This window comes from Platalea leucorodia, assembly GCF_965183815.1.
Source record: "Platalea leucorodia genome assembly, chromosome: 8".
Taxonomy (NCBI): domain Eukaryota; kingdom Metazoa; phylum Chordata; class Aves; order Pelecaniformes; family Threskiornithidae; genus Platalea; species Platalea leucorodia.
In genome coordinates, this window is record NC_138830.1 from 17616735 (window position 1) to 17643764 (window position 27030).

Consider the following 27030-nt stretch of genomic DNA (forward strand, 5'->3'; position numbering starts at 1 on the left):
TAATTTTATGTAAAATAAAGTGACCTGAGCTCTCAGATTTAAGTACAGTTGAAGGTGTATCTTACTTAATGATTTTTAATTTCTACTTGGTTTACTGTGCATCTTTTTTTTTTTTTTTGCTTTTGGATTTTTTTTTTTTGGCTGGTATCAGTTGTGGGATTAGCAAAACATCACCAAGGAGACCACTAGTAATTTAGTAGACCTGAAAACGCTGGAAATCTTTACAATACTTTTTCCAACAGCTTCTGTTCTGTTGGTTTCAGCCAGAGTCACATTATAGCCAGATGCAAACCTGCCCATTGAAATTAATTATGAAACGATCATTTAATTTCAAATAGCCATAGGCTGACTTTGGGTTTGTGTACACTTACTTTGAGGGCAAGATTTCACTTTTCAGTCTTTACAGCCTAACAACATCCAACTGATGTAGCTTTTGTAGTTTGGACATTGTTAATCTCTGCCCTATTTGTGCTTAATACTACATATTCATCTCCATTGGCCTTTACACATACTATTAATGTATGCAGACACATACACACATGTGCACGCATACACTCTGTGCTATGTAAAAGGCACATATAAACAGCACTGATAATTCCCTCTAAGTTTGTTTTCTCCAATTATCTTTCATCTGCAATTTTTTGATGTATTTCACAGATACAGGTGGAGGGTGTTAGACAGCCCTTCACCACAGGCAATTATTTACTCACAGTGGAAGTACCAAGGTTGCAGTCACTTCGAAGCCAACTTGAGGACAGCTTTCTTGTGCTTTATCCACAAGATGGTCCTTTGTACTCTTTTCAAAGAGTATGCCACCAGCAAGTATCTGACATTTTCTGTATTTAAGACACTGGGCCTTTCACACTTAATGTTCAAGCAAAACCCCTTCACATTCTATGTCTCATTTATCTCATCTCCATACAGTCTGCACTCTAGATTATATCTTTAAGCGTAGAGGACTGTTAGATGAGAAAAGTCAGGTACTCTAATACTTAAGAAAAAAACACGACACACAAAAAGGTAGCTGCTATTCACATTTCTCAGTCTTTTTGTCCAAATGAATCATCAATTCTTGAATAGTAGCCTACATCAAGAGGCAGGGAAGCTGTTTAAAGACGATTGTAGAAATGAAACAAGAGAATTCGCCAGATTCCCACCCTAAACATATAAGAACAGATCAGTGGACCTACCAATCCAGTATCCTGCTTCAGAAACTGGTACTAGGGTCTGCAGAGTAATTGTAAACAATACTGCCAAATATAACTATAGGGTAGCATTCTGCCAAGGTAATGTAGTTAAAAGTTGGCTCATCAGTAATAGGTCTTTAATAATAATAACTGGAGCTTAATATCATCAGGATCTTATGCTATTCAACACCAGTTAGAGCAAGAACAGTTCTCAGAGGGAAGATGCTCTTCCTAAGTTAGAAAGAGGTAGGGTCTTGTGTCTGTTCCCCTCCAGCCTCTATAAACAGACTTATAACAAAACAGTATATATATGGAAACCCCCAAACAAATAACTGTGGCACAGAAAGTAGAGAAGCTGTTTGGTAAACACTCTTTATCTTAGATTAGGCACTGAATAAAAACAAAACAGCATGTCATCAGAAAAACACATGTGAATACTGCTACTGTTTTCTGGATTAAGGTAGAATAGACTCTTTCCTGATTTACAGCTCTACAGCATTTTTCCACAGAAGTAGTTTTACAGACTGTAAAGGGAAGCATCAATATGGGTAGATAGAAGCTGCAATATAAGTTCTATAGAACAGGTGCAAAGAAAAAAGGTATTTGTCCTGTACTACATTGGATTTGAAGTGAAATGGGAATCTTACAGTCATGAGCATCAGATAATTTTTTGCAGTCTTGATTCTTGCTGGAAAGCATGAAGAAAAGACACCACAGACTTCATAAGAATCCTTTCTTCTTTTCTTCCCGATAGGTTAAAGGCCCTCATATTGGTTACTAGTTCCTAATATGTCAGAGACTAACTGAATTTCTTTCCAACACCCAAAAGTTGGCAAGGAAGGAAATTGTTTTTATGAACTCACTTCAGGAATTAACATTAGAGAGTATTTCCTCTCAGCAAATTGAAATGGAATAAATTGCATTTGTCCTCCTTAGAAATTGAATTGATCGCTTGAGGTTAGGACTGTGATGGCAAGTCACAGAAAAAAAAAAAAAAAAAACAGGTGAGAGGGGTGAAAAGAGGAAGATGAGATTGATTTTGTGTTTTACTTTTGAAAAATCAGCAGCAGTTCCTCTAATTCTAACATAAATGCAGAAACACAAAAGACGTATTAGTTCATTGCAATTTTAAAGACAACTAGATTACATTGATAACATTACTATTTTTCTTTGACCAGAAGAAGAGCAGTCATGTTTTAAAGCATCTAAGTCTCCTTTGTTAGCTGAAATTGGCTTTGGCAAAGCCACAAATGGTTTCTTTCTTTTGCTTATTTTTTTAACCATTGTTCCATATAGCTCTTGAGGTCCCTGCTTCCACCTGACTGGTGATTTACTGCCACAGCAAAATGCCTTTCTAGAAAGTATCTTTCAAGGTGTTCAGAATAGGTCATAAACTTAAGCTTCGTTTTTATTGATGTTATTATTATTTTGTAGCTTTTCAAACTCTTTTTCTTCTACACACAGTTTATTCTCTGATTTCAGCTTTATAAGAATACTAGCTTAATCCTAGACAGCGCAGGCTGTTCCTGGCCTCTTTGTTTTCCATTACCATAATTATACCTCTGTCAGCGAATGAAACAGCCATCAATGTTCGCCAAAATTTCCAAATTCATCCCTAAACACAGTGATTCTAGTACCACCATTAATTGCTGACCAGTCAAAAGTTCTTTCTATCCCTTCAAACAAGTTTCCAGCTACACTCTGTAATGCCCCATCTTGAGCAGAACCCTTCCTTAATACTTACAGAATAATACAGTACTGCCAAAGTAAATGTAGACAGCTTTAACTGCAGTAATCCTCAAGCATATTATCTTGATACAACAGCACTGATGATTCCTCCTTCCTTTGTGCCTGCAGCATCTCAGTTCAGGAATTTAAGATAAATAAGCACTTTGAAAACGGTTGTTTCTAGTTTGTGAACCAAATAATAACTTAGATGACAAGCTGTAGGAGCAACAGCATCATCCTCTCTGTTTTGGTGATACCTTCTATTAAGGTGTCATTCTTAGGTTATTTTTAGGTACAACTTAATGCCTGATGTATAATACCAAAAGTTGGTTGTGCTGCAGGAAAGGGAAATAGTGATGTAAAACGGTTCCCTCTCTTACAAACTGATCCATATTTGAAAAAAAAAAAACAACAAAGCTTGCAGAAACCCCCTTTCCTAGAGAACTTAGCAAGCCTAACGATAAAATAATTAATTTTTCTCCAGCTAGATCCAAAATCTGTTGAAGGCAACATATAAATTCTCATGCGGCTCTGAATCTGGCTATGCCACCACAAGCGCACACCGAAGTTTCTACTGCTCTCCCTGCCTTACACATATAAGAAATGAGTATACTGAGTCTCAGATTTTGAACAGAGTCACTTACTTGTCAATTAATTGATAAAATCGAATAACAGAGCTCTTTCTGAGAGTTAATTTGAATCCTGTAATTAATGACGTTGACAGATTCATTGTAAATACAAACCAAACCAAGCTTCCATTCACCCCTGAGGTCAAACCTTTTTAGAAGTTCTGAATGTTTTACTTCTAAGTCATTCTCCTTCTGATTTTCATTGTTCCACGTAGTTTAGAACAAGAAAAAGATTCTAATGTAGCAACCTAATTTTCAACATTTTTGGTTTAAACTTCTTTTGTCCAGTAAAGCAGTTCAAGACCTGTGGCATTTTTAATAATAGAAATTATTTCTCTTGATGTCTGGGGCCAACATTTTTTCTTTACTGTTGCTAGCCAGAAGTGTGTTCTGTGCCCATAGTTTATCCAGCTTCTCCCAAAGCTGAACTTTGGTGGTGGTGTGTAGATTATACCAGAAAGAATAAGCCATGCCATGTAAATGCAAAACATTGCTGGCCCTTCCTCTCCCTTGGTGCTGCTGTTTTCTTTGTTTCTTTTTCCTTTTACTTTCCTAGTTCTTCCTCAGGCCTTACAAATATTTTAAACCTCCCAGCTCTATAGGGAAATAGAAAGTTATTGTGTGCCTTCCATAAATCTGTTGGGGTGAAATTCACTGAATCCAGTAGCAAAGCCTACTGATAAAAGAGGCCAGAATTTTGCCCCCGGACATAAAAGATCTTGTAAGAATCTCTCTCTGCTAGTGTGTTTGTAAGTTTACAGTCAAATATGCTTGGATATCAAAATTAGCACCATAAACAAGTTTATATTCTTTCATGAATTTAAGTTACTTCTGCTGATTCTTTCATCTAAACATGTTATTCTAGAAATGAGCATTATATCACTATGCTGTGAAGATTCATTGTAGCTGTATAAAGAATTTCAGGCAAGAGGTTCAAATTGAAACCTTCTTTTTCTGATTTTGAAACCTCTAATCAAAAGAAAAAAATTAAATAAAGCAATTAGGCTATAATAAAGGCTTCTACAATCTCAGAAAAATTATGGTAGTCTCAATTCTCAGTGCATTTTAATTCAAAATAGTTAGGGAAAAGCAATTTTCATCAACTATTGATTTATCAATATCCTTGACTTCATGGGACATTTTTGATAGCTGTGTTCTAATTAAATAGAATTATTCAAATATAATAAATTTTATAACCATCACTTAACATTGACTGCTTGGGATTTTAATAGCTCTCTGTCACCTTCAAATCTCTCTTAAAAAGTATAATCAATTTTACATCCTAGCTTCCTAGCTGCTGTTTGACTGTTGAAACTCTCCCTATTTTGATGTCCTGCAAGAATATATCACTGTAAGATGTAACCCCTAGACAGGTGGCATTCCCCCATGTTGCTAGCAAAATCAATGCAACTAGAGAAGGCTTGCAGGCACCTGCAAGAGGTGGATGACATTCTTTCAGCAGGTATTAAATCAAGTGAAAGAATGTAATATTGCCATCAGTGAGTAAAATTCACTGAATTTTGCTGGAAATAAGTTGTGGATGTAATTCAGCTTTTACCGGATACCCTCATAACTAACATTATTCCCTTGAGATGAAAGAATGCTGTTCGTAATTCTGCTCTTACCCAGTACTCTCATACTAACTTTATTCCCCTGAGATGAAAAATGCTGTTTGAAATATTACGATTTGACAAATCTAACATTTTCCATCTCCCCAACTACAAGGGACTGTGCCATAGAATATGTTCATTTTCTCCTTTCGATGCTCCTTTAAAGAACTCTATTTTTATTGCAGCTGAGTTTGGAACTTAGTGTGTCCCATCTTCCAGGTGCACTAATTACTTACCTAGATAATCTCTCTAATACTCAGTGAAAATTTAAGCAGTTCTATAAAATGGATCAAGCTGCAAAGCCCATTTTGGCATAGCTTGTTTCTCTAATTGGTTTAAACTTAACTGTGGGGGTGGAGGGAAGGAAGGAGAAGAAAAAAGAAGGCACTTTCCTTATCTTGCTCAAAAGATAAAACTAACACAGCTTTTATATCATATAAATTTTTCCACTTGAGTTAAAATAAAACATTGGTATAAAATAAACTTAGTGGTTACAGCAAGGCTTAAGGTGTAGATAACCTGGATTGATCCCTTCCTCTGCCAGTGAGAACTGAACTGCAAGTGGTACTTTCCAGAAGAATCTCCCAACTTAAAACTGATTTTTTGCACACCCCTCTTAGTACTTAAAATGGCTGAGAGTAATAGAAAAACTAAGTATATTTGGTGAATGATGTGTTTTTAAATACATAAATATTATGTCGATTTTAATAAACATTTTTAATATAAATCTTTTGTAATATCCACTTTTTACAGAGAAAATAAGCAAAGAAAAGCAAAGCAAATATCAGTTTCAGTAACTCACTGAGCTAAACACATAAACCAAGTGCCTGGATTGGTTCTGAACCAGTGTTTTTGTAATTAATACTCTACTCTGCAATGTGTTGACACTGGTGATTTATTCCAACTCTTACTTTAAAGCTATAAGCAGATTTATAGACTTCATGGAGAGGTAGAAAAGGCACATTACAAATGAGGTTTTTTAGTTTAATACAGAAAAAATGTCTTATTACTATGTGTATATTAAAATGGTTTCTAGTATAATTTTCTGGTAGCCTTGGGGAAACTAATGGCAGCATATGAGCACTTTAATGCCAATTTCATTTAGAGTAGAAAGAGGTTAGTTGTCTAGTGCGGGAGGTAAGGGAAGGGAATTTATAGTTATAGACAAAATACTTCAAGGATCTAATATCTAGGATTTTAATCCTAACTTTTTTCTTTTTTTCTTTTTTTCTTTTTTAATGCAAGTAATCCCACTTGCAAGTACATCTATTCAAAATAAGGGAAATTTTTGAGTGGCATTTAAGCAGACCATGAACCCTAGCATGGACCTGGCTTATGGCCACTCACAGAAAAAAGGATGTTTTTCGACGCTAATGTATATGGTGCAACTCTTCTTGGAACGCCTTGGGTGTCCCAGGAAATAATAAATTCCCAATGAAAACCTATTCCTCCTATTCTTCTGCTTCTCATCAAAAGGTCTTGACATCTCATCTTTAAAATAGTGACAAACATTTGTGTGAAAGGTATGACAATTTGGGAAAATGCTTCTATGGGAGCTGTTTCTTAACATGGTTTTCAGAAGATCTCTTTAGAATAAATTGTTTTGTTCTGAGGGGATTTATGCTGCACAGCGCTGACAGTTAAGTGCTTAATGGACTATCTCCATGGCCTCTGTATTACTGTTGAACAAAACACAGACACTGAAGAAACACTAAAAGCACTATGCTGAACACAGGAATAAAACTGAAGTCTGGAGGACAGTGGATAAGTTTTACATTATATCTACAACCACCATGTTCCAGGAAAAGGCATTCAGATATCACTTCTTTTATGACAATAACTAGTTCTGAAGCACTTGATATTTTTTAATTTTTTTTTTTTGTTAACTCAGGGTGAGAAATTTGAATAGGTTGCACTCCATGAATAAATGTGTCATATGAGTGATATACTTTTAAAAAGAGAGAGCAAACTATATGGGGAATACAGAAGACTGAATGAAGCTAACGAGCTAGTTTTACCATTCTAAGGAGCTGAATCTTTCATAAGAGACTGTATCATGGCTGTGCCTGGAATAGGAAGGAGCCTACTCTAAATTAGCTTTTGAAATACCACCTGGATTTTTGCTATACAAAGGAAGGAAACTAGTCTGGATTTAATCTTCTAGCAAGCAAGCAGTGCTATGATAGTGGAAGATCAAAATACAAGGAAACTAGAGATAAGAAGGGAAAAAAACCCAGCACAGTTCAGCAACAAAATTCACAAAAGAAAAAAAAAAAAAAAGGTATTTGGATCATATTTGCTCTTGCAAACAAACCAGTTGATGTCCAGCAATACGATTCAAGAACTGCAATAGATTACAGTGTTGCATATATCTGACATAGATGATGTGGCTCAAAAGTGTTACATACACTGTAAATATAGGCTGAGAAAACTAATAGGCCTATGCTGGCAGCACAGGAAACATTGGCCTGGTGAGCAAAGGAAGTACATATTGTTCATGTTGATTGGAAACACATAGTCAAGAGCTCGGGATTTTGCTTTTTAAGAATCACTTACTGAAATGGTTCTGGAATTTTGATGCTGCATTGAAGTAGGAAGAAAGAGGACGCATGTAGCCAGAAAAGGAGGTAGAGTTATAGGGAAATGTAAAAGGTGCACTAAACTGAATTTACAAGAAAACATAAAGACTGCATCTTGACCAGATTGCTGGGAGACAAGGGGTGAGACGTTTAAAAGCAGTAATGTCACAAAAGCACTTCAGGCAAGAGTAAAAGCTTGAATTTACTCTTGAAGATTATTGAGAAAGAGTATACAGCAAAAGCAATGATATAGCAAAATCTGTTTTCCTTCAAAAAATGCATGTCAACAAAAAGTTTGGAGAATACAAGAGAGAAACTTTAGTTTCAGAAACTGTTTCTAAAATGCATCAATAGTAATCTACTTTACATTTCTTTAAGACTTGAATGAGATTTTGTAAATGAAGAGTGAAATATCATTCAGCTTTAAAACCTCTGGAACACCTTTATCTTATCCCAACAACTAAAGTACGCGGTTGCGGCTCCTCATAGCAGCCCCCTTCCCTCAAAAGATTTTTATATATATGCAAATATATATATATATAATAGATATATATGTAGATCCTGTCATGACACTCCCGATACATTGTTTAAAGCATTAGAAAAATGTGTCAGATAACATTCCCACAAAGAAGTGGGATCATGTTTGCTCCCAAAATGGAAATACAAAGATTTATCATCATAATTTCTATGGGTCACAAGATACCATACTTTGAGGTTTTTTGCCAGCTGGTTTCTCTCATTTAAGTTTAATTTAAATAATTTAAGTCTACTAACTTGCAAATATTTCTTGTGTTTGTTTTCTTGTTGTTCACCATTGCAGCACAAAGTGGGGGCTATGGAATGTGTGCTTGGGATAATTGATGGTGCTGCCATGGGGTCCAAAATATCTTCCCATATACTACTGGGTTTTATGCCATTTTGCCTCTGAAATTTGTTTTAAATAATGATTCTGACAGCTCTCATTTTTCCTTTGTTAGATCTTAGTGACTGTTATTGGATATTTATTTTTAGAAGCAAAAACATATTACAAAAAATACATAAGCCTGCTGAGGATGAATAAAATATCTCCATAGTAACATTCCAGATAGTGATGTATGACTGGTTGTAGACAGATTGACAATCTTCGGCCCTAATTCTGCATCAGGATTTGTTAGCATAGTCTCCTGAGCCCAAAAGTGACTTCAGAAGTGAAAAGACCTCTTTTTCTCTCCTCTGTAGTTATTTGGCAGCAATGATCGATTTTTTCCAGATGTGGATAAATATGAAAATTTATTTTATTAGTTTTTATATAATCAGCTGCCAATGCAATCAAGAACATCCCCTCAAGGCAAATGAATATTTTGGCTTTGCTTGTTTTTTCACAGAAGAAATCCTACCATAATCATGTACTTTAGGCTTATTTTATAATACATTTAAATGATATCTTAACTAGTTTGGTTTGAAATGAGTAATTGATATTGATGTCCATAGCGTGCAATAACAGTTTTCATGTGCAGGATAACATTCATAGAAACAAAAAGATCGTGTTATATTTTACAGGCACAGGTTCTTAAAAGTCCATTTAGGATTCTTTTTTTCTCTCTTGGCATTAGTATACCCATACCCAGTACTGTATTATGCATAGCCACTTGTGTAAGCAGGAGCCATTTCCCAGGCTCACCTGTGTAAACATGAGTGAAGTTAAATTCCCTCCGCTTCCTTGCAGTTTGCATTGAAGCTTGGATAACTTACTTGCTGTTTATGTATTTTATCAGTTGCCTATGTCAAGTTTTCATACAAAAATCAGAGAAAAATATGCAAGCAACTATGATTCTTAAAGCTAAAAGACACCAAGTATACTGTATAATAAATTAGATGGTTTTAAAATCCACCCTTAAAATAGGTGCAATTTCTGTTCCTTTCATCTAAACAGTTCTGTATTCTAAGAGAACCTGGCGATAAACAGTAGTTAGCTACAGACATGAGTCGTAATGATGTTCTTTCTCTCCCGTTTAAGTTGTTCGAGTTCATGAATTTTTTGGCGGAGAATGTCATCTTCTGTTACATGGGACTCGCGCTATTCACGTTTCAAAATCATATCTTCAATCCTCTTTTTATATTTGGTGCATTTGTATCCTTTGCTTTAAAGTATATACCTATGTACATGTATACATATTTATATATATATATGTAAAGAATGTGTGCTCCGTGTGGAAAAAAGCTAACAAGCAAACCAATCAGTTCCTTAAATACTAAAAATCACGTTTTTCTCAAGTCCAAAGCCAATCATCTTTATTACGTGTATCTCAGTAACTGGCTCAATGCATGTAAGCGCATGGTCTTTTGACAGTTGCTGTTTTGCAGATCTGCTACAAGGCAAATAGCTTTAAACCAGCTGGGGAACTTTTGCCACTGGTTTACAAGCGGGGTGGGAAACCGAGATGCGTATTGGGACACATCTGTGGGGACAGATGCAGGCACACAAAATCTTTTCTCTTGTCCAGAGCCACTGCAGATCCACAAACTGTAGAGCTGCCTCCAGACAGATATGTGCCATAAGCAGAACTTCCCCAAAGCTACTTAAATGATAGTAAGTCCTTAAAAAGCAAACAGTTCTGCATTCCTCAGATCTTTCCTTCTTTGAATTTGATATCTCTAGTGTACATAGATTTATTTACACCATCGTATGCCTAAGAGACTGGTAAGAAAAAGAATCTGTGTCTTTAATTCTGCCATGGTTTCTCAACAAATCTGTTGCTTACTTGTACAGTGGTATCAATTCTTTTCACACTGACAATTTACACAATGATTTTTTTGGCTCAGAGCAACAGCCCTTTGCTTATCACTTTTTGATGAACTGTAATAGCTTTGCAAGTTGGGATCATACTGTTTACTTGCAGTAATTTTTATATGTAATTTCCAAATGAATAATAAGAACTGCATCACAGCTGCCTTGGCCACAGGTTGGGTCAGATGGCAGAGAGGACCCCAAGAGCCTATTGCGCCCCACCACCACCACAAGGCAAGTGCAATACTGCGCCCAGCACTCCTAGCATGGGAAGACAGTTGAATGCGAGAGCAGCACTCAGCGCCCCAGATGGGGACTATGCTGCAGAGCACTGCAGGGACCAACAGACTGCAACAGGGTTGCACTGGACGGCTGAGCACAGGGCATGTGAAGCAACCACTGCTAATGCGTGTTCTCCCAAGCCCATAGGGGCTTCAAGCAGCTCTTGGCCCAGCAGATGTGATACATACAGACATTGCCACTCAAGTACTTCATCTATTCTACAGTCCACAGCATGTCTCAGGCTGAGTGCCATAATTGAGCCCTAAGAGTCACAAGACAAGGGGAGGACGGAACCTGCTAAAAGCATGTATAAGGAGCTCTGTCTTTTTTTTTAATTGGAAATAGCCTCACGTTTCTAATTAAGGCAACTTTTGTGATCATTCCACAGAGGAGTAATAAAGAGCTCCTTTCAAAAAATCTCCAAAGAAAAACAAAAAAAAAAAAAAAGCAGAGAGTGCTGGATATAGACAATACGAATTGTCCGGAAATAAGAAAGTAATCATGTCCAAAAGCGCACTTATTCTTTGCAAATTGCAGCTCAAGGAGATAATGCCATCTCTGCAATTGATGACGGGCATTTTACTGAAGGACTGAAGATGAAGTCACATGTAATATAAATGTGATGAGTACAAGCAGAGTGATTGAAGTGGGATATATAATGATGAATATAAAACCAGGATGTCTGAGGAAGACAATCTCTGCCACTGCACAGTTGCATAATGAAATTGGAACCAGAAGGATCTGACGTGTAAAATATGAAGGAAGATAATCTCATATTCATTTTAATTACACTTTTAAAATAACTTTGGAGAAATATTGGGTTTAAGTTAACTCTGTTTTTGTCAATAGTTCCTCAACCATTTTCCTCAACATCTTACATTTTAGGTGGCAGTTTTTGTAGCAAGAGCTTGCAACATATACCCACTTACTTTCCTTTTGAATTTGGGTAGAAAACAAAAGATTCCCAGGAACTTTCAGCACATGATGATGTTTTCAGGTAAGTGCTATTTTGGCATTTTTCCTGTCCACATTTAACAACTGACAAAGTCATCTATCACTAGAAAAAGCCACATCTATCACAAAGTCGTCATTATCTTAAAACTCAAGATAGTCTCTTCAAAGCTGCTGAAGCAAATGGATGTATTCTCATCAATTTCACTGTGCTCTGGACCTATTCTAAGTAACTTTTTGGAAACCTCCCACCCAGGAAGCCAGCCTTTCGACCCATTGTCCCCCATCTGTCTGCACCTCCATAACAATTTGGGAATACCATGGTTTATGTTGTGTTGTTTTAAAGGCACCTATAGTATTCCTGACAGTATGCCTACATACCAGCAAATAAATATCCAACTTTGAAGGCGTTAGTACTGACACTCAAATCAGACACAGTCTTTGGCAATGCCTTTAACTTCAGGAACAGTTTTACTTCAAAATGTGAGACTAAGGAGACTTTAATTCCACAAACCTTTTCATATGTATTCCAGCCTGATATTTGAGTACTTTGTTTTCCAAATTCAGATTTTATTGATTTTTAACTCTGGTTAACATTGTAGAATAAAAAAAAAAATCCAGAAGAGGGAGCGATGTTCTACTCTGATTTGTGCATCATACTCTGAACTGTTAAAATCTCAGCTGGATTCTGTATTTTTGGACTTGCACAAGCTAGAAATACCTCCACTTGACTTTCTGATGCTAGTTAGGAAAAACTCACTTATAAGCTAAGAATATTTGTTCAGTAAAAGAAACACAGAACCCCAATGCCAATTATGAAATAGTTTTCTAAAATTAGAAAGTCGTCACTTTTTTTTTTTTCTTTTTTCTTCATTTTCCTGCTTTTTATACAAAAACCTATTCCAAATTTTTATGGATAAAAGTTCTTGATTGACAGCCTTGGCGGACACTGATCTATTTAGCCAGATAACAAGTAAAATACAGTGTGCCACATTTCAAGCTTCCTCATCAGGAGTGCTCCACATCAGGGTGCCTCATTTATGCCTATATAACTCCATCTCTCTAGAGAGCAACACAGTAGTTCATTTCTATATCCATTCAATCCTTCTGCTAAAAGCTGCCATTGAAAATGTCAGTTAATCCCAGCTAAATTGTAGTGAGAGATGATGACATACATCCATTAGAAACTGGCTTTCAGACCGCCTGCTCACCTACAATTGTTAGTCATGTACAACGTATATGTAGATCACTCCAGCAAAGCTAGCAGGTGGCCAACCAGACAACAGCATGAAAAATAGCTTCGTATCATTAGTTATCTAGCTTCTGGGCTCCATTTTTGCTTTTATTTTTCATCAGATAAAGTATAGAATTAAAAATCTTCTAAAATATATCTTATTCTTCAGCTTTTCTGTCCTCGTTTTCTCCAGTCAAATTTCATTCTCCACAGAACTAGGAGCAGAAAGTAGCCTGCAGCCAACAACTGAACATGAGAACTCACACATTAGCTTTCCAGTACAATCTGGCAGCAGAGAACTGAAAATAGTAGTATTGAAAACTTCTAAAATGTAAATGTTAAAATACTCAGAAAAGTAATTTTTAAGTGTTTTCAAAAAAAACACTGTATTTTGTAGAGAAAAACGTCTTTACAACATTATAAAAAAGTAGATGGCATCATCTGCAAGTAGAGCAATAAAGACTGACGGCCTCTCACACTGCCAGCAGCTTCACACTTCACAGAACACTTAGGATATGTGGATTTTCTGTGTAATTGTACTTTTTAATATGCACTAAGATTTGTGCTTAGTTACCAACAACATTCGTATTTACTATAAACTGATCATACTGTACGTAGTGATAAACAGAGAAGACAATGACTACCAGAAGAGAGGCACATTTCTGATATGAGTAAGCAAGGCACTAAATTTGAGTTTGGAGGAAGACGTTTATTGCCTGCACAAGATCAGCAGCAATATTCTGGTATAGCATCAGGTTCTAGTCGATCATGGGGAAAACTGGGCTTCACTCACCACAGCATCGCACACTCAGATGTAGAAAGCAACAAATTTGGGGTTAGTTTTGTTTTCTATCTTACCATTACCGAATGCACCAAACATTTACTGCTTTCTTTACTGAGTTTTACTGCCATAATCACCATGAATTTCAAAGTCTGAAAAAAGCAATTAAGGTCAGGCAAGTACATTGTCGATTAGCATTCGAGTATACCTTACTCTGCAAAGAATTCTACCGAAGTCATTAAGTTCTACCTTTTGAGGAGTATTAATAAATTTGAGAAAAGATGGAAGAGTTAGGCTTGGAAGTGAATTATGTAGCATTTTGATTTATTATATTCTTCATCTGCTTCTGCCACTCCTCTAACAACATATTACAGAGGGTGGATTCACTTTTACAACTATGATTAATCATGATTCCTGATAATATTCCATTGTAAATCAAAACTAGATTAGTCGTTGTATAATTAAGCCTGAGCTTCTCAAATTAAGTTCAACATCAGCTAAAATGAGCAGGCCAGCAGTCGCTGCTCATGTGAAAAAAGAAATATTTTAGTTTCTTAAATTGTAAGGGAGCTATTGCTATACACTAGTGGTCTATGCGGCATGAAAAATGCCTCATTTCAGTTCAGACCCTGCTACGATGCCTTTAACTGGTAATAAAATTATAAGGGAAGGAAACTAAATAGATCCAGATGGACTTTTTAATGGTAATAACATGTTTGATATTTGGGCATCACTGCCACATGACCAGGAGGGGACTATTTCACAGGTACAGTAGTGCACCTTCCACTCTTCTTCCAATATCTCTATTTACTTTTTACTGTGCTTTCCTCTTCTCTACAGCATATAAATCGGCAAGAGAGAGGCTTGTGGGACACAGTGCTACAGGGTTGGTTGCTGTTAATATAAGACATTACAGCAGCAGTGGAGTCTGAAAGGGTGGAACACAAACACAGAAGAAAAACAAAAAAGAATGCCTGTGTACAGGCAGCTGTTGTGCAGGCATTTACATCTGCACACTCATACATACATGGTGGTAGGAAGTGTCAAAGTGAACTTTTCCAAGAAGACAGATATGAAAAGAAATCAGCTAAAGAGAAAAGAAAGTAAGGAAGAAAAGAGCAGAGAACTACTATTGAAACTAAAACACCAGATCTACATACAGCAAGTCTCCTTCCTGGCAGATTCTCTCCACACTACGCACAAACACTACTGCCCTCGAAGGCTCTTCAGAGGGATGGGCTCGGAGTGATGAGTGTTTGTGGAGCGTGAGCAAAGGATAGGTAACAGCCCAATAGGACACACCTTTTCTATTCTGTGGGCCTCTGAAGCTTAACGCCGGGGGTGGTTTTCTTTGGAGGCCCTGATACATTAAAGAATATCTCTTAAAGATGAATCCCTAAAGGCTGGCACAGCTAGCAGAAAAACCTGGTAGGAAATCTGTGATAGAGCCCAAAAGATCAATGGATGCCGGCACAGATGTGGAGCTGCTGTCAGTGCAGCATCTCTGAAAGATGAGGGGAGAGAATTTTTGTTAATGGTTCATCAGAGCATTTTCCTTCTGCCACGCCACTCTCTCCGGGTGTAGCTGAGGTACCAGTGTCCATTGGAGCCAATCATTCCATTGTGCTTTGTTGGTATTTTTCCCTGAGATGTTACAGAAAACCTAACCTTCCTTATCTTCAGTCTATTTCAGTATCTTACCATCTTTTGAGGTTGTTAAAATTCCCTTCCTTCATTTGTGTTGTTACCTAGAATGTATTTTGATATATATAATAGTGTTCCTTACTTCTCATTGAGTCTTTACGTTTTAGGTTATATTCATCTGCTTCCCACTGCTTTAGTTGGAAGCAAATACTTTGTTTGATTATTTATTTTACTTTAGACATGTTTTCAGTTGAAAATGAATTAGCTCTTATAGACCATGTTCAGCCTTTTCTAAATGAAAAATGCAGTGAAGGCACTCACTATTTCTCTAAACTGAAGAAATACTCAGTCCAGCACTCAAAAAGTAGGGTCTTAATGACATATTAATTAACATTTTTTTGTAGTGTTCCCTCTTACCAAAAGAGATGTTCTAGATTTAATATTGCACATACCATTGTGATGCAGTTGTGGAAAGCAGCATTGTTTTCCACCAAAATGTAGTCACCAAGAATTTAAGCATTTAGTCTGGAGTAGTCATCTAGATTACCACTATAACTACTGGAAAAAGACCATTTCAGTAGTGGCTCATCCCCTCCTCAGATACATGTTTAAAATAAGATTATATTTTTTTCCCCATAAGAAAATATTAAAGCATGTGCATCCTTAGAGGTGTCTTTTACATAAAAGAAAAGTCAAGGACAAGCCCACTTGTTGACTGCAGTGTTATTTTCATAAAAGCAGAGATTTTAAACCTGCTGCCACTGACCATTTTCAGCTAGTGTAACTACAGTCTGGTATTTCCTTGCAGAAATAGCTTCGCGTTGTTCTCTGGATAAACTGTCCATCTTCTATACCAAATAATTCACATTCTAGCTATCTAATCTTAAAGAGCTTTAGAGTTCTACTCCAAAAATAGCTGCATTTAGCAGTTGATTAAATGATTCTGCATATACCATCAGTGCTTTACAAGAGGTTTAATTATTAGATTTAATCTCTGGGTACTTGCAAAGTACTTTTTGGATTCAGTGTGTATTGTATACGTGCCATGGCTTGGCTCTCTACACTTATTTTGTGGCATTTTTTTTAGAAAACAATATAGCAAATTTTAATAGATAAATGAAAAGCATTGGAAAATGTAGAGCATTATTTGTATTGTGCATCCTGAGGGCTGGAGGCACTAGCAGGCTTTTTTCCCCCCTCTTTTTTTAAATGTGTCACTCTGTGAGGACCTATTTAGTTAGCTTATTACTACCTATGGGGCTTTTTTTAAACTCACTGTTAGCTGTTTTCTCCACATTTGTAAGTTTTTGTTTATTCAGTCTCTGTAGGTGTATAATTTTACAACTATTATAATATTTCTAGTACACTAAGAGCTGATAATCTACATTTATTCTCTATCCCCTTTTTAGATACTTAAAATCATCTTTTAGAAACTATTAATTGTTTTTAAGTCATAATTTTTCTGACTGTTCTTAGCACATTGAAAGATTTTAAAGAAATTTTCTATTTTTACAAGCAAGAAATGGGTAGCCTATTTGGGTACAGATTTTAATGCCAGCCCTCTTTCTCACTCACACCCGATTTCATGAGTAGTCCCACTGAAGTCAGTAAAACAACGCAGAGAATAGATTTCTTTTTTAACATACATAAAGTCCAGATCACTATTTAATTTGCAGTTATTCAAGACAAAGAATTCAGTAGACGTAAAACTGTGTTAATATGTGTTATTATTATAGGAATGTGAGAGTAGTTTCATTGTCCACTTTTGCGAAGTTGCTTACATTGCATTAAACACCATCCTTTCAGTTAGCACAATTCAGCATTTTATAAGTATGATTATGGTCTGAAAATTTCCTCTGCCCTTGGAATTGGGTTTGGGCTGAAGAGAGTAAAATTCTGTTTCTCCATCACATTAAGGTCATCATTCTTGTCTTTTTTTTTTTTTTTAGGTTTACGTGGTGCAATAGCATTTGCATTGGCTATTCGAGACACAGAATCCCAACCCAAACAAATGATGTTTACAACAGCACTGCTTATTGTGTTTTTCACAGTCTGGGTATTTGGTGGGGGCACAACACCAATGCTCACGTGGCTTCAGATCAGGTTAGTACTCTCTTTACATATTAACCATCAAAATAGAATGCAATCACTATGAAACAATCACTAAATTCCTACAGCTTTCTAAGGCTTACTTATATGCTTTTTAACAGAGTTTTACAAGCACAAAGGAAGTATTTGGCTACCTGGTAGAGGCTCCAGATCACAAGGAACAGGTTCTTCCCAAGTTTGTTATGGGTTTGAACCTAGGTCAGACCCATCCTTGTTTCCTAAGAGTTTGTTTCACTACTGTTCCTTTTAAACACCATGAATAAATGTTAGCAGTGTCCTCCTCACTGTTGAAGAAAGAGCTACAAAGGCAGATTTTGCCCTCCTCTAAAAAATGTGTATTTATTACACAAACATATTGTAAATAACGTATTTCTGATTATAATATGATTATACTAGAAATTCTACCTGCATTGTTGCATCATATGAAGAGCAGTTGAGGGAGCTGGGGTTGTTTAGCCTGGAGAAGAGGGGTTTGAGGGGACACCTCGTCTCTCTCCACAACTACCTGAAAGGAGGTTGTAGCGAGGTGGGGGTCGGTCTCTTCTCCCAATTAACAAGCAATAGGACGAGAGGAAATGGCCTCAAGTTGCACCAGATCAGATTTAGGTTGGATATTAGGAAAAAATTCTTCACTGAAAGAGTAGTCAGGCATTGGACCAGGCTGCCCAGGGAAGTGGTTGAGTCTCCATCCCTGGAGGTATTTAAAAGATGGGTAGACGTGGTGCTTGGGGACATGGTTTAGTGGTGGACTTGGCAGTGCCAGGTTAACAGTTGGACTTGATGACCTTAAAGGTCTTTTCCAACCTAAACAATTCTATGATTCTATGATCATTCAGCCATTAATTTATTACTCATTGTTTTATATATGCTCCTTCGCTATATTATTTTTTAAATTACTTCATAGTCACTTGTATTCACAGACAGCAATGAATAACAAGGGAGGTTAAATGAGAAAAGAGAGGGAAACAGGAAACTAGAATAAAGAGTATCTAATTTAAATGTAGTGTCCTGCCAAGTGTGCTTTTTTGAAACCTCACTTCTAACAATAAGAGTGTAATGCTATTGCTGAGTTCTGGTTCCTTCATAATCCATTTAGAACTCTGCCACGTTTTGTAACGTGTAACCAAAGAAAACCTCAGTATCAAGGTAGGCTTGTAATTCACAATTCCTTATCATTAATTCTATACATGGCATATGCTTTCCTTATTTACAAAATCAGGTCTGATTAACAAGCCTTCGTATCAGACTGTTGCTATAAAACACCAGCTGAAGATAACTAAATTGGAGCTTTAACAAAGAGTATAGATAAAAGCTTGCAGACAAAATAAGGACTAGAGTACAAGTGTACTGTATAAACATAAAATGGAGGCATCCATATGCAATGTGGGGGCTTTCTATTTCTGTGACAGTTTGATTCTTTTTCATGACATCTCTCTTATATCCCATAATGTCAATCAAGTTCATTACAGTTTGGATATACTCCACCACTATCAGCCATCTTTCTGAGATTTACCACTTTTTCATTGTCAGTCAGCAATAGAGTTGCTCTATATGGCAACAGAAATGTGGGTGAGAAGCAATATACTCATTAGATCTTGTGGACCCAATCGGTTTGGATTACTATAATAAAAGATTAAGGAATAATTTTGAGATTACAGTAAAGGAAAAAGGAGGCGGGCAGTAGTTGTGTCTAGTCTAAGGACTTAGGTCACTAGATGCCTGTCCTGGTCTAGCTCTAGGCAATTTTTAAATGAACATTATCAAGTGCTTTCACTAACACAAGGAATTTAATTGGATGCAATGGCATTTCTTCTGCTACTTAGTACTACCCAGAGGTGGGAAGGTCCACATGACCACAAGTGAGGGGCTGACTATCATATTAACTATTTATACCATTCAATGCAAGCGTGTGCTTCTTTCTTTACCCACCTGTACAATAGATTTTTCTGAAGACACTGAAAGTAGACAGTCATTATTGGTCTAAAATGCTCATCTCTTTGGGGATCTCCTCTGAATCCCAACAGATCTGCCAGACAGATTTACCAATCAAATAATTTGGTTTTGTAACTGGGATATAGATTTTCTTACTGTAGAGCTATTAGGTTCACAATTCCCACTTAATTTCTTGACATCAGAACATACAGCTTCATAAATTATGGGTGTGTGGTCAAACTGATGTAAAACTTTAGATAGATATCTTTAATTACAAATGTATCTTGAGGCTCTGATTTCTCTTTCTAGCAAATATATTTAACTGTCTTTATAATTTATTACACCTCAATAAGGAATTTTGTCCTTAGCTACCGGTATTTGTCATTTTAGTCTTAAATAATTTTGCTAAGTAATTGTATTTAAAAGTGGTGGTAATTCATGCCAGTTGATACTTGTATGGATTCTAGCAGACTTGGGTTTGGTGAGAGTTGTGGGACTGCTCCAAATTATACCACCTTGCTTGGTGTACTACCCCCAGTATGCTTGCAGCTGTGCCCGAATAGCAATTCCAAGCTGCATCTATCTCCACGTATTTTTTTATAAAATTAGAAGAAAGAGATGGCATTTTTCATGCTAGTTTGGAGGGTTCAGCTCACAAAGCCAAGGGAAACTGTATTACGAGTACAAAAATTATATGATTGTCTGTGAAGAGACTCATTGGAATGGGTTGGTATGTCATCAATTACAGAAAAAAGGGATGAATCCAGTGAAATGCTGCAGCTATGTCTGTGTACAGAAGGAGGAGACTGGTCTCACACTAGCCCTTACATGTTCAATTGATGTGAACTTACATCAGGCACCATCCCAGGGCAGTTTGAAATCACTTCTGTGCAATTCTCCGGTGCTTTAGGGAACCAGATTTACCACTATTGTTCAAATCCAAAGTACAGTGCTAGATCAGTTAATCTAAACAACTAGAAATAAAGTTATTCACATTATCAAAATTAAGTACTTACAGGAAATGGAAAATACATGAATGGCTGCTTTAAGGTCACAGTGACTACACTGAATTTCCCTACATAACCTACAAGGAGTTGCTGTATAGGTAAGCCTCCTCAGGAGACAGGAGCAGTCAAAAAAAACAGTGATCAAGCGAATTACAATCCAAAGCTGAGTGTGTTTTTTTTGCCAATTAACCATTTAATCATAAAATGATTATCCAGCAGGTGATGTATTTAATTGAACAGGAAGCATTCAGAGGATAATAAAGAGGAACATGTGATTTCTGAGTCTATTTGGATGAACTGAATCTTATTCACAGGTATTTTAATTTGTGCCCACTCTAGCTATGTGGAATAGGCTACAGTTCCTATCAGTAGTTCAGGAGATGCAACTCAACTCCTCAAGGTTGATCAAGTTAGTCTTATCCTAGAAATAAGTGCTTGAATTTATATGTTAAAGACCAACTCATCCACATTTTGTTTTTAAACCATAAATAATTCTATCATGCATTAAGTTGAAGATATGTAAAAACCCATAAATTACAAAAAACTAATATATTTACCATTTGCTCTACTATAATGCATTACGGTGTTAGTCAAGGTAAAAGACAGTATTCAAGATCTGTACAGGCTTCTTATTGTATATTATTGTCTACATATTATACTACATTTCAATGATTTATTGCACTTTCCGTAATTTACATTGTGAAATTCTCATAATGGTGACCAAGACTCCTCGTATATCAACAGATTATAAGGGAATAGAACAACGGCAATTTTTAAATAATAGTAGTAATAGTCTTCTGAAAAAAATCAATCTTTGTTTCCATAATAACTGAAATTTCCATAATCTTCCACCTCTCCTCACAGCAATAGCATCAGATCTGCTTCTCTTTTTTTTTCAGTGAAAATTCAACTTAATGTAAATATAATCTGTCACTCTATTTTTAGAGAAAAGATGAAGATGTGTCCTCAGAGATAACTACCAGCTGATTTATTCCAGGAATATGTATGGCTTATACAACACTTGCAAATTGTTGCCAAAACATATAGTAAGATATATTATCAAAACTAACCATGTGCTACTGAAAAAGGCTCCATTTTCCATCTCCCATTTAATGCAGCAATATCACTCAGCTATCTCACAAGGTTGCAGAGGCCAGCTGTGCTGAGAGCTTTTGGAAGAAAGAGGCTTAAATGGATTCCAGGAGTTCACCCAAGTTTGTTAAGGTTCAGAATTCTAGGTCCCTTCATTTAACAAATGAATTATATTGAAACACACGCTCCTACATAAACTATAGCTTGAATCTAAGAAAGGTTCTTAGAGCCTTGGAAATCTGACCTGCTAATGGCAGAATTTATGTCTACATGTCACTATATGTCAAAATACAGTTTTAAAAGAAATCCATACCAATCGTTCTCATTATTTTAGTAGTATATTTACCCATACAGAGTAGCCTTCAAAATGAGTCTTAAAATCCTTGGCAAAGTCTGAATATTTTTTAACTTTGTTCTAAAAAAATGAGACAAACATTTTCAGAAATGTCTTTTTTAGCTGTCTCCTTTTTTAGATACCTGAAACTCTGAGTTTCAGGAAGTATTGAGTGTTCACTTTCTGAAAATCGGGTCCTATTTAAATGTTCCCAGTTGTCTGGCACAGTAACATAACATTTCTGAGCAGAGAGGCATATGCACAGTCTGTTACAGTGTTATCAGCCAGCATTCTGAGAGCAGAATTGGTTGCACCGTATTCCTAAATAATACATTGTCTTTTGGCTTATCTGAGAGTTATAACTAGACAAAAATTGCCTTTAGTCCCTGTGTGAAAGGACTGCAATATACTGCTCTTGGCAGACAATGAATAAACCTGCATCAGTGTATGAGAATAATATCATGATACATCAACAGCAAAACAAAGATAGCCATTTAAGCATGAGTTCACAGTCAAATTGAAGTATTCAATAAATGTGCCTTCAGAGATGTTGAGTATTACCTGCTAATGCTTTTGGATATATGTCTCCCTTCATTCCCCATACTCTGATTAAAAATAGAGAGCTACGTTTTACAGTAAATCTGCAATGAGAGGTTTGGGGATAAAGGATTCTCCTGACAGACAGAGCAAAAATACAAAGCTGTTAATAAAACATGTCCTATAAAAGCATTGTGCTAGGTATTAGGTCCTGTTTGTTTATCATCACCTCCCATATAAATGTTTGTCAAGGGATTTCCAGACTCTCTGTGCATCTCTTTGCAGCAGTTCTTCAGTGAATAAGGAGGTTTTTATTCCACATTCTAAATAAATACTAAGCAGCACTGAATAGTAACTTTTAATACTGTGCTTATCTGGCCATTGCCTTTGGTATGTATTTTAGAAACTGGCTCTATGTACCTGGCTGCCCTTAAAAACATGCCATCTCTAGTTCACCTAAATCTTCAGTTCCAAACCTCCAACTTTCGCTAAATACTAATGCCAGAGGCCTGGCATACCACATTTTTTTGGGATCACCAAGGCTGTCCAAACTCACAGTCTCAGGAGGAGCATCTCCTCATTGCACTCTTCTATGAGAAAGCACCAACCCAGGAAGTGAAATTAATCAAAACAAACTGTTCTAATATTCAACTACTGTCTTTCCTAACTTCTAATTGACCCAAACTTTCAGATTCACTTCCAGAGGTTTCCCAGAGCTCTGCTTATTCTTTTCACCGTTCAGATTCCAGCTTTATAGCTACAGACAGCTAATTCTCTTTGCCCGTCTAGGCAAAACTAAACTTAAAAATGTCAAGGTTATATACATGCAAAACTTTCTTTGCATCGAGGGAGCCAGAGGGTCTCTGATGGTGAGCAGCAGCTGGTCATTCATTCACACTACACTAGCATAAATACAACATACCTTAATATAGTCAGTGATCTCTGACAACACGAAACACAGAAACGCATCAAGTGTAAAAAATATAACTGAAAAAACAATCTAATCCATGTAACAAGAATAAGAGGAGAGGATTCACATCCTATAAATTAAGAGTTCTCAGTCTGTCTGAAATGAGTACATAGGCAAAAGGAATGTAATTGCTGTGGAGACTCTTTTCTGTTTTGTATGGGAAACGATGCTGACTGGCTAGGAGTAGAGTACAGATAAAGTGGGAGAAATATTGTTATCAGCATGAAAAAAAAAATCTTCCATTTGCAAGGGTCAAGCATACAGTAACCCCCCGTCCAGATCTACAGCAATGAAGGAAGGGAAAAGTCATTTATAGATTACATGTAGACATCTCTATCACTGATATGAAGCCACCAAAGTCAAAAGAGTTGTCTCAAGGGTCCTTCTATTTATTCTTCATAGATTGAATCATTCAACCAACCCAAATATAGACTCCTTATAGGGGTTTACCGGTATCTATTTTGACGGTAAATCTGCATTGAATAACACTAACAGAAAATAAGAACTCAGACTAAAAGTTGCAGAAAAACCTATTGGAGGACTTCTTACCGACTCATATAATATATTGCTATTTTGGCAAAGTAAATTTTTCAAAGTAAGTCTTTAAAGTTTTATTCTGAGTTTTTGTTGTTCCACTTTTAGAAGTTCCACCGTAAAATATAAATAGACCGGATTCTTTGGGGGGGTGGGGGGGTGGGGTGAGTGTTTCCTTGTGGTATGGCTACAGCACTGTTTTCTAAAAGAAAAAGGAAAAAACATGATAGGGCTGTATACACAACATTTTGAGAATCTGGCTTAGCTGTTAATGCTTTTGAAATAAGGCCAATTATTTGACTGTATCACATCTGAAAACAAAATTATAACATTATTCAGTGTTACAGTGTAAAAGTTGGAAGATCAAAACACTGCTAACTCCTAAACCCCCACCTATTTCCATATTGCAAATCCACTGAATACAATAGGAAATGAGCATTCAGCAGACATCAGCACCCAAAAGTCGTGAGCCAGCAGAGTACAATGTCATTGAGAATGCTAGTATATCCCTTTACAATAAAAATGTTTCATGGATAAGCTATTGTTTCAAGAAGTCAAGGTTTTCGTTCCTTCAGTATCCAATACTTTCATCATTGCTCCAATATCAAAGGCTAAGGTAGTGTGTATGTTTACCAGAATATTGCATTAGGGATGCAGGTGGGCAGCGGGGCTAAATGCTGTGGCTTGACTGCTTGTGACCATGGCTGTCTACCAAAAAAAAAAAATTGGTTGGTAGAGTAAGATCCTGTGCTTATCCCAGCCGTTTATCAACTAGTTATAGACTGCTAAAAGACAGAACTTTATGATAGAGCAACTAGAGTAACAACATGACCTTGGCTACTGTTTCAGTAACAAAAATATTCTTTTTGTTATTCCCAAACTCTATAATAGTATTCCCCGAGTTCAGCTGTGTTCAAAGAGATGCTGCAGAAAGACAGTTTACAATGCCACAGTGGCAGCGCTCATCGCTGCCAAGTAGGAGGCTTTGATCAGATTTAGTCTGTACTTTAAGCTTCCAAAGTTGTTCTTTCTGCTTCCCAGAAGAGGCCCTTCAAATTAAAAAAAAAAAAAAAAAAAAAACAAACCAAAAAACACCAAAAACAAAAACAATATCATGGACTTTGGAAAGAGTTCTGCCTTATGTAGAAAGGCAACAGTTGTGGTAAAAAATCTCAAGGGCTGAAATGGTGGTAAAAATATGACTGAGCCTCAGGGCTCCAGAACAGGAGGAGCTGAGCAGGAACCTTCCTTTTCCACAGCCTAAGAACAAAGAAGGATGCACTTTAGATCAAAGGATTAACAGATTGTTTTAGACAAGTTGGATGGTGATGCCTACATTACTATGTTTTTCCAGTTATGTGGAAAGATGGATATTTTCTTCCTTTTTTTATAATGACATACAAGTCTTTTTTATTAAAAATGTACCTATTTCTCAGTTCTGCCAGAGTTAAGTTCTGATTTGCCATCGTATAGTTGTAGCATCTAGATAGCTTTATTCACTCTCCTTGGTCAAATCAGTTATAAGAGAAAATTATCTTCTTCAAGACCACATTTGTAGAGATCTGTATGAATAGGATCTATATGGTGATATAACTAGACTCTTAATGTTACCATGCTTAATCCCACAGTGTTTGCTAAACAGAAATCTTTGGACAATAACAAACTAGCTTAAAAGTGATCTAAACAAGACATAAGCAATGTTAAAACTCATGATTTTCATATCAGCCTCTATTTGCAGCATCTGCTGTGTGGCGGGCACAAGGCTAGAATTGTGTGTCGCTCAACACTGTACTCAGTGATCAAGCCATAACCAGAAACTGCGCACCTTTAACTTGACAGGAAATTCCTCTCATGTAAGACTTCTTCCTTCACTACCTAGGTTGAGGTTCTGCATCTTTACCTGATAATGAGGAAGAAGCCTTTCAGATACTGAGGACAGACACAACCTGCAATATTCTGCTGTGTGGGTAAAGGACAGGCAGCTCCAGCCTTTGGTATTTGGAGCTTTAAGAAGATGGTCAAACACAGCAAACTCAGGCAGAGGTCACACAGGTCTCAACCTTCAACTGACCTGAAAGCATTTGCGTATGCTTGACAAGCTCCTGCCCCAGAGCTTTATGTGCAAACTGTACTAGGCCCTTTTTATTGCATCCCAGCAGGTAGCTAAGCGCCCCCAGCTCCTGAGACGCTCTCTCTCACTGTAAATACAAGTAGTGAGAATCTTGAGACTAACTGTATTAAAACTTTCAGAGTGACAAAGTAACTATTTCTTGTAAATTCCCAAACCGTAAAACAAATAATAGTAAGTCTTAAACACGTTCTATGGCATATTGCAAAGTCTTTAAGTCAAAAGCGGCTTAGGAACTTCAAGTACACTGAAATTCAATGGAGCTGAAGCTCCTAAGTCACTTTCAAAAGTTTGATTTAGACAGTTTCATGTAATGCTAAGTGGAGAAATGCCTTCTCTAATTTTACTGGGGTGAGACATGACTACAGCATTGGAAAGAATGGTGTCCTGACAGCTGATCCAGGCAAAGAGGCTGCAGTCAGCTGAGGTGAGGAGGAGTGATCCTGTTGCCTGGTTAAGAGGAGCCTCATCAGAATATTGTATTCCATTACTAAATTCTGCTCTGCTCATAGAAAAGAGCACGAGATAGTACATCTCGTTACAGTCATTTGATATGAACTACATTCATGTAGGAGTTTGATCTCAACTGCTCCTCATTTATTCCTAAATTAAGTGGAAAGTTTACTCTGAGTAAATGCATCATAGCTTTCCTTTTTCACCCTCACATAGGCGCACGAGGCTTATCCCTCCTGAAACATAGCTAATCCTTGAGATACTCTGAATTCAACAGCCAAGAGCATGAGTTCATATTTTCAGATGATCCATAATTCAATAGTTATAAATTATTATGAACCTTCTTAATTGTTTTGCTTATCTTCCTGTCAACACATTTTCCTTCCACCATTTGTCAAGTGGAAGGAAGGTCAGTTTAGAAAAGGAGGTTTATTTACATGTTTTCTCCTGCCCTTAGCACGTTCTCTCTACTATAACTGTATTCGTTTAGGTCATATTTCCTCTAGAGACCCGGAAAACAATTTAGTGAAAGTGAAGGATCT

General features: G+C 36.7%; 1 protein-coding gene across 1 annotated transcript in view; it reads left to right on the top strand.

The window, feature by feature from the left end:
• SLC9A9 (solute carrier family 9 member A9) overlaps positions 1–27030 on the top strand; it is a gene marked incomplete at its 5' end in the record, with an annotated part of 210810 nt that overhangs the window by 107243 nt on the left and 76537 nt on the right. The window contains 3 exons of the mRNA XM_082319179.1: positions 9730–9843; positions 11668–11779; positions 17342–17495. Of these exons, the coding sequence (XP_082175305.1) occupies positions 9730–9843; positions 11668–11779; positions 17342–17495 (380 nt within the window). The remainder of the gene's footprint in view (positions 1–9729; positions 9844–11667; positions 11780–17341; positions 17496–27030) is intronic.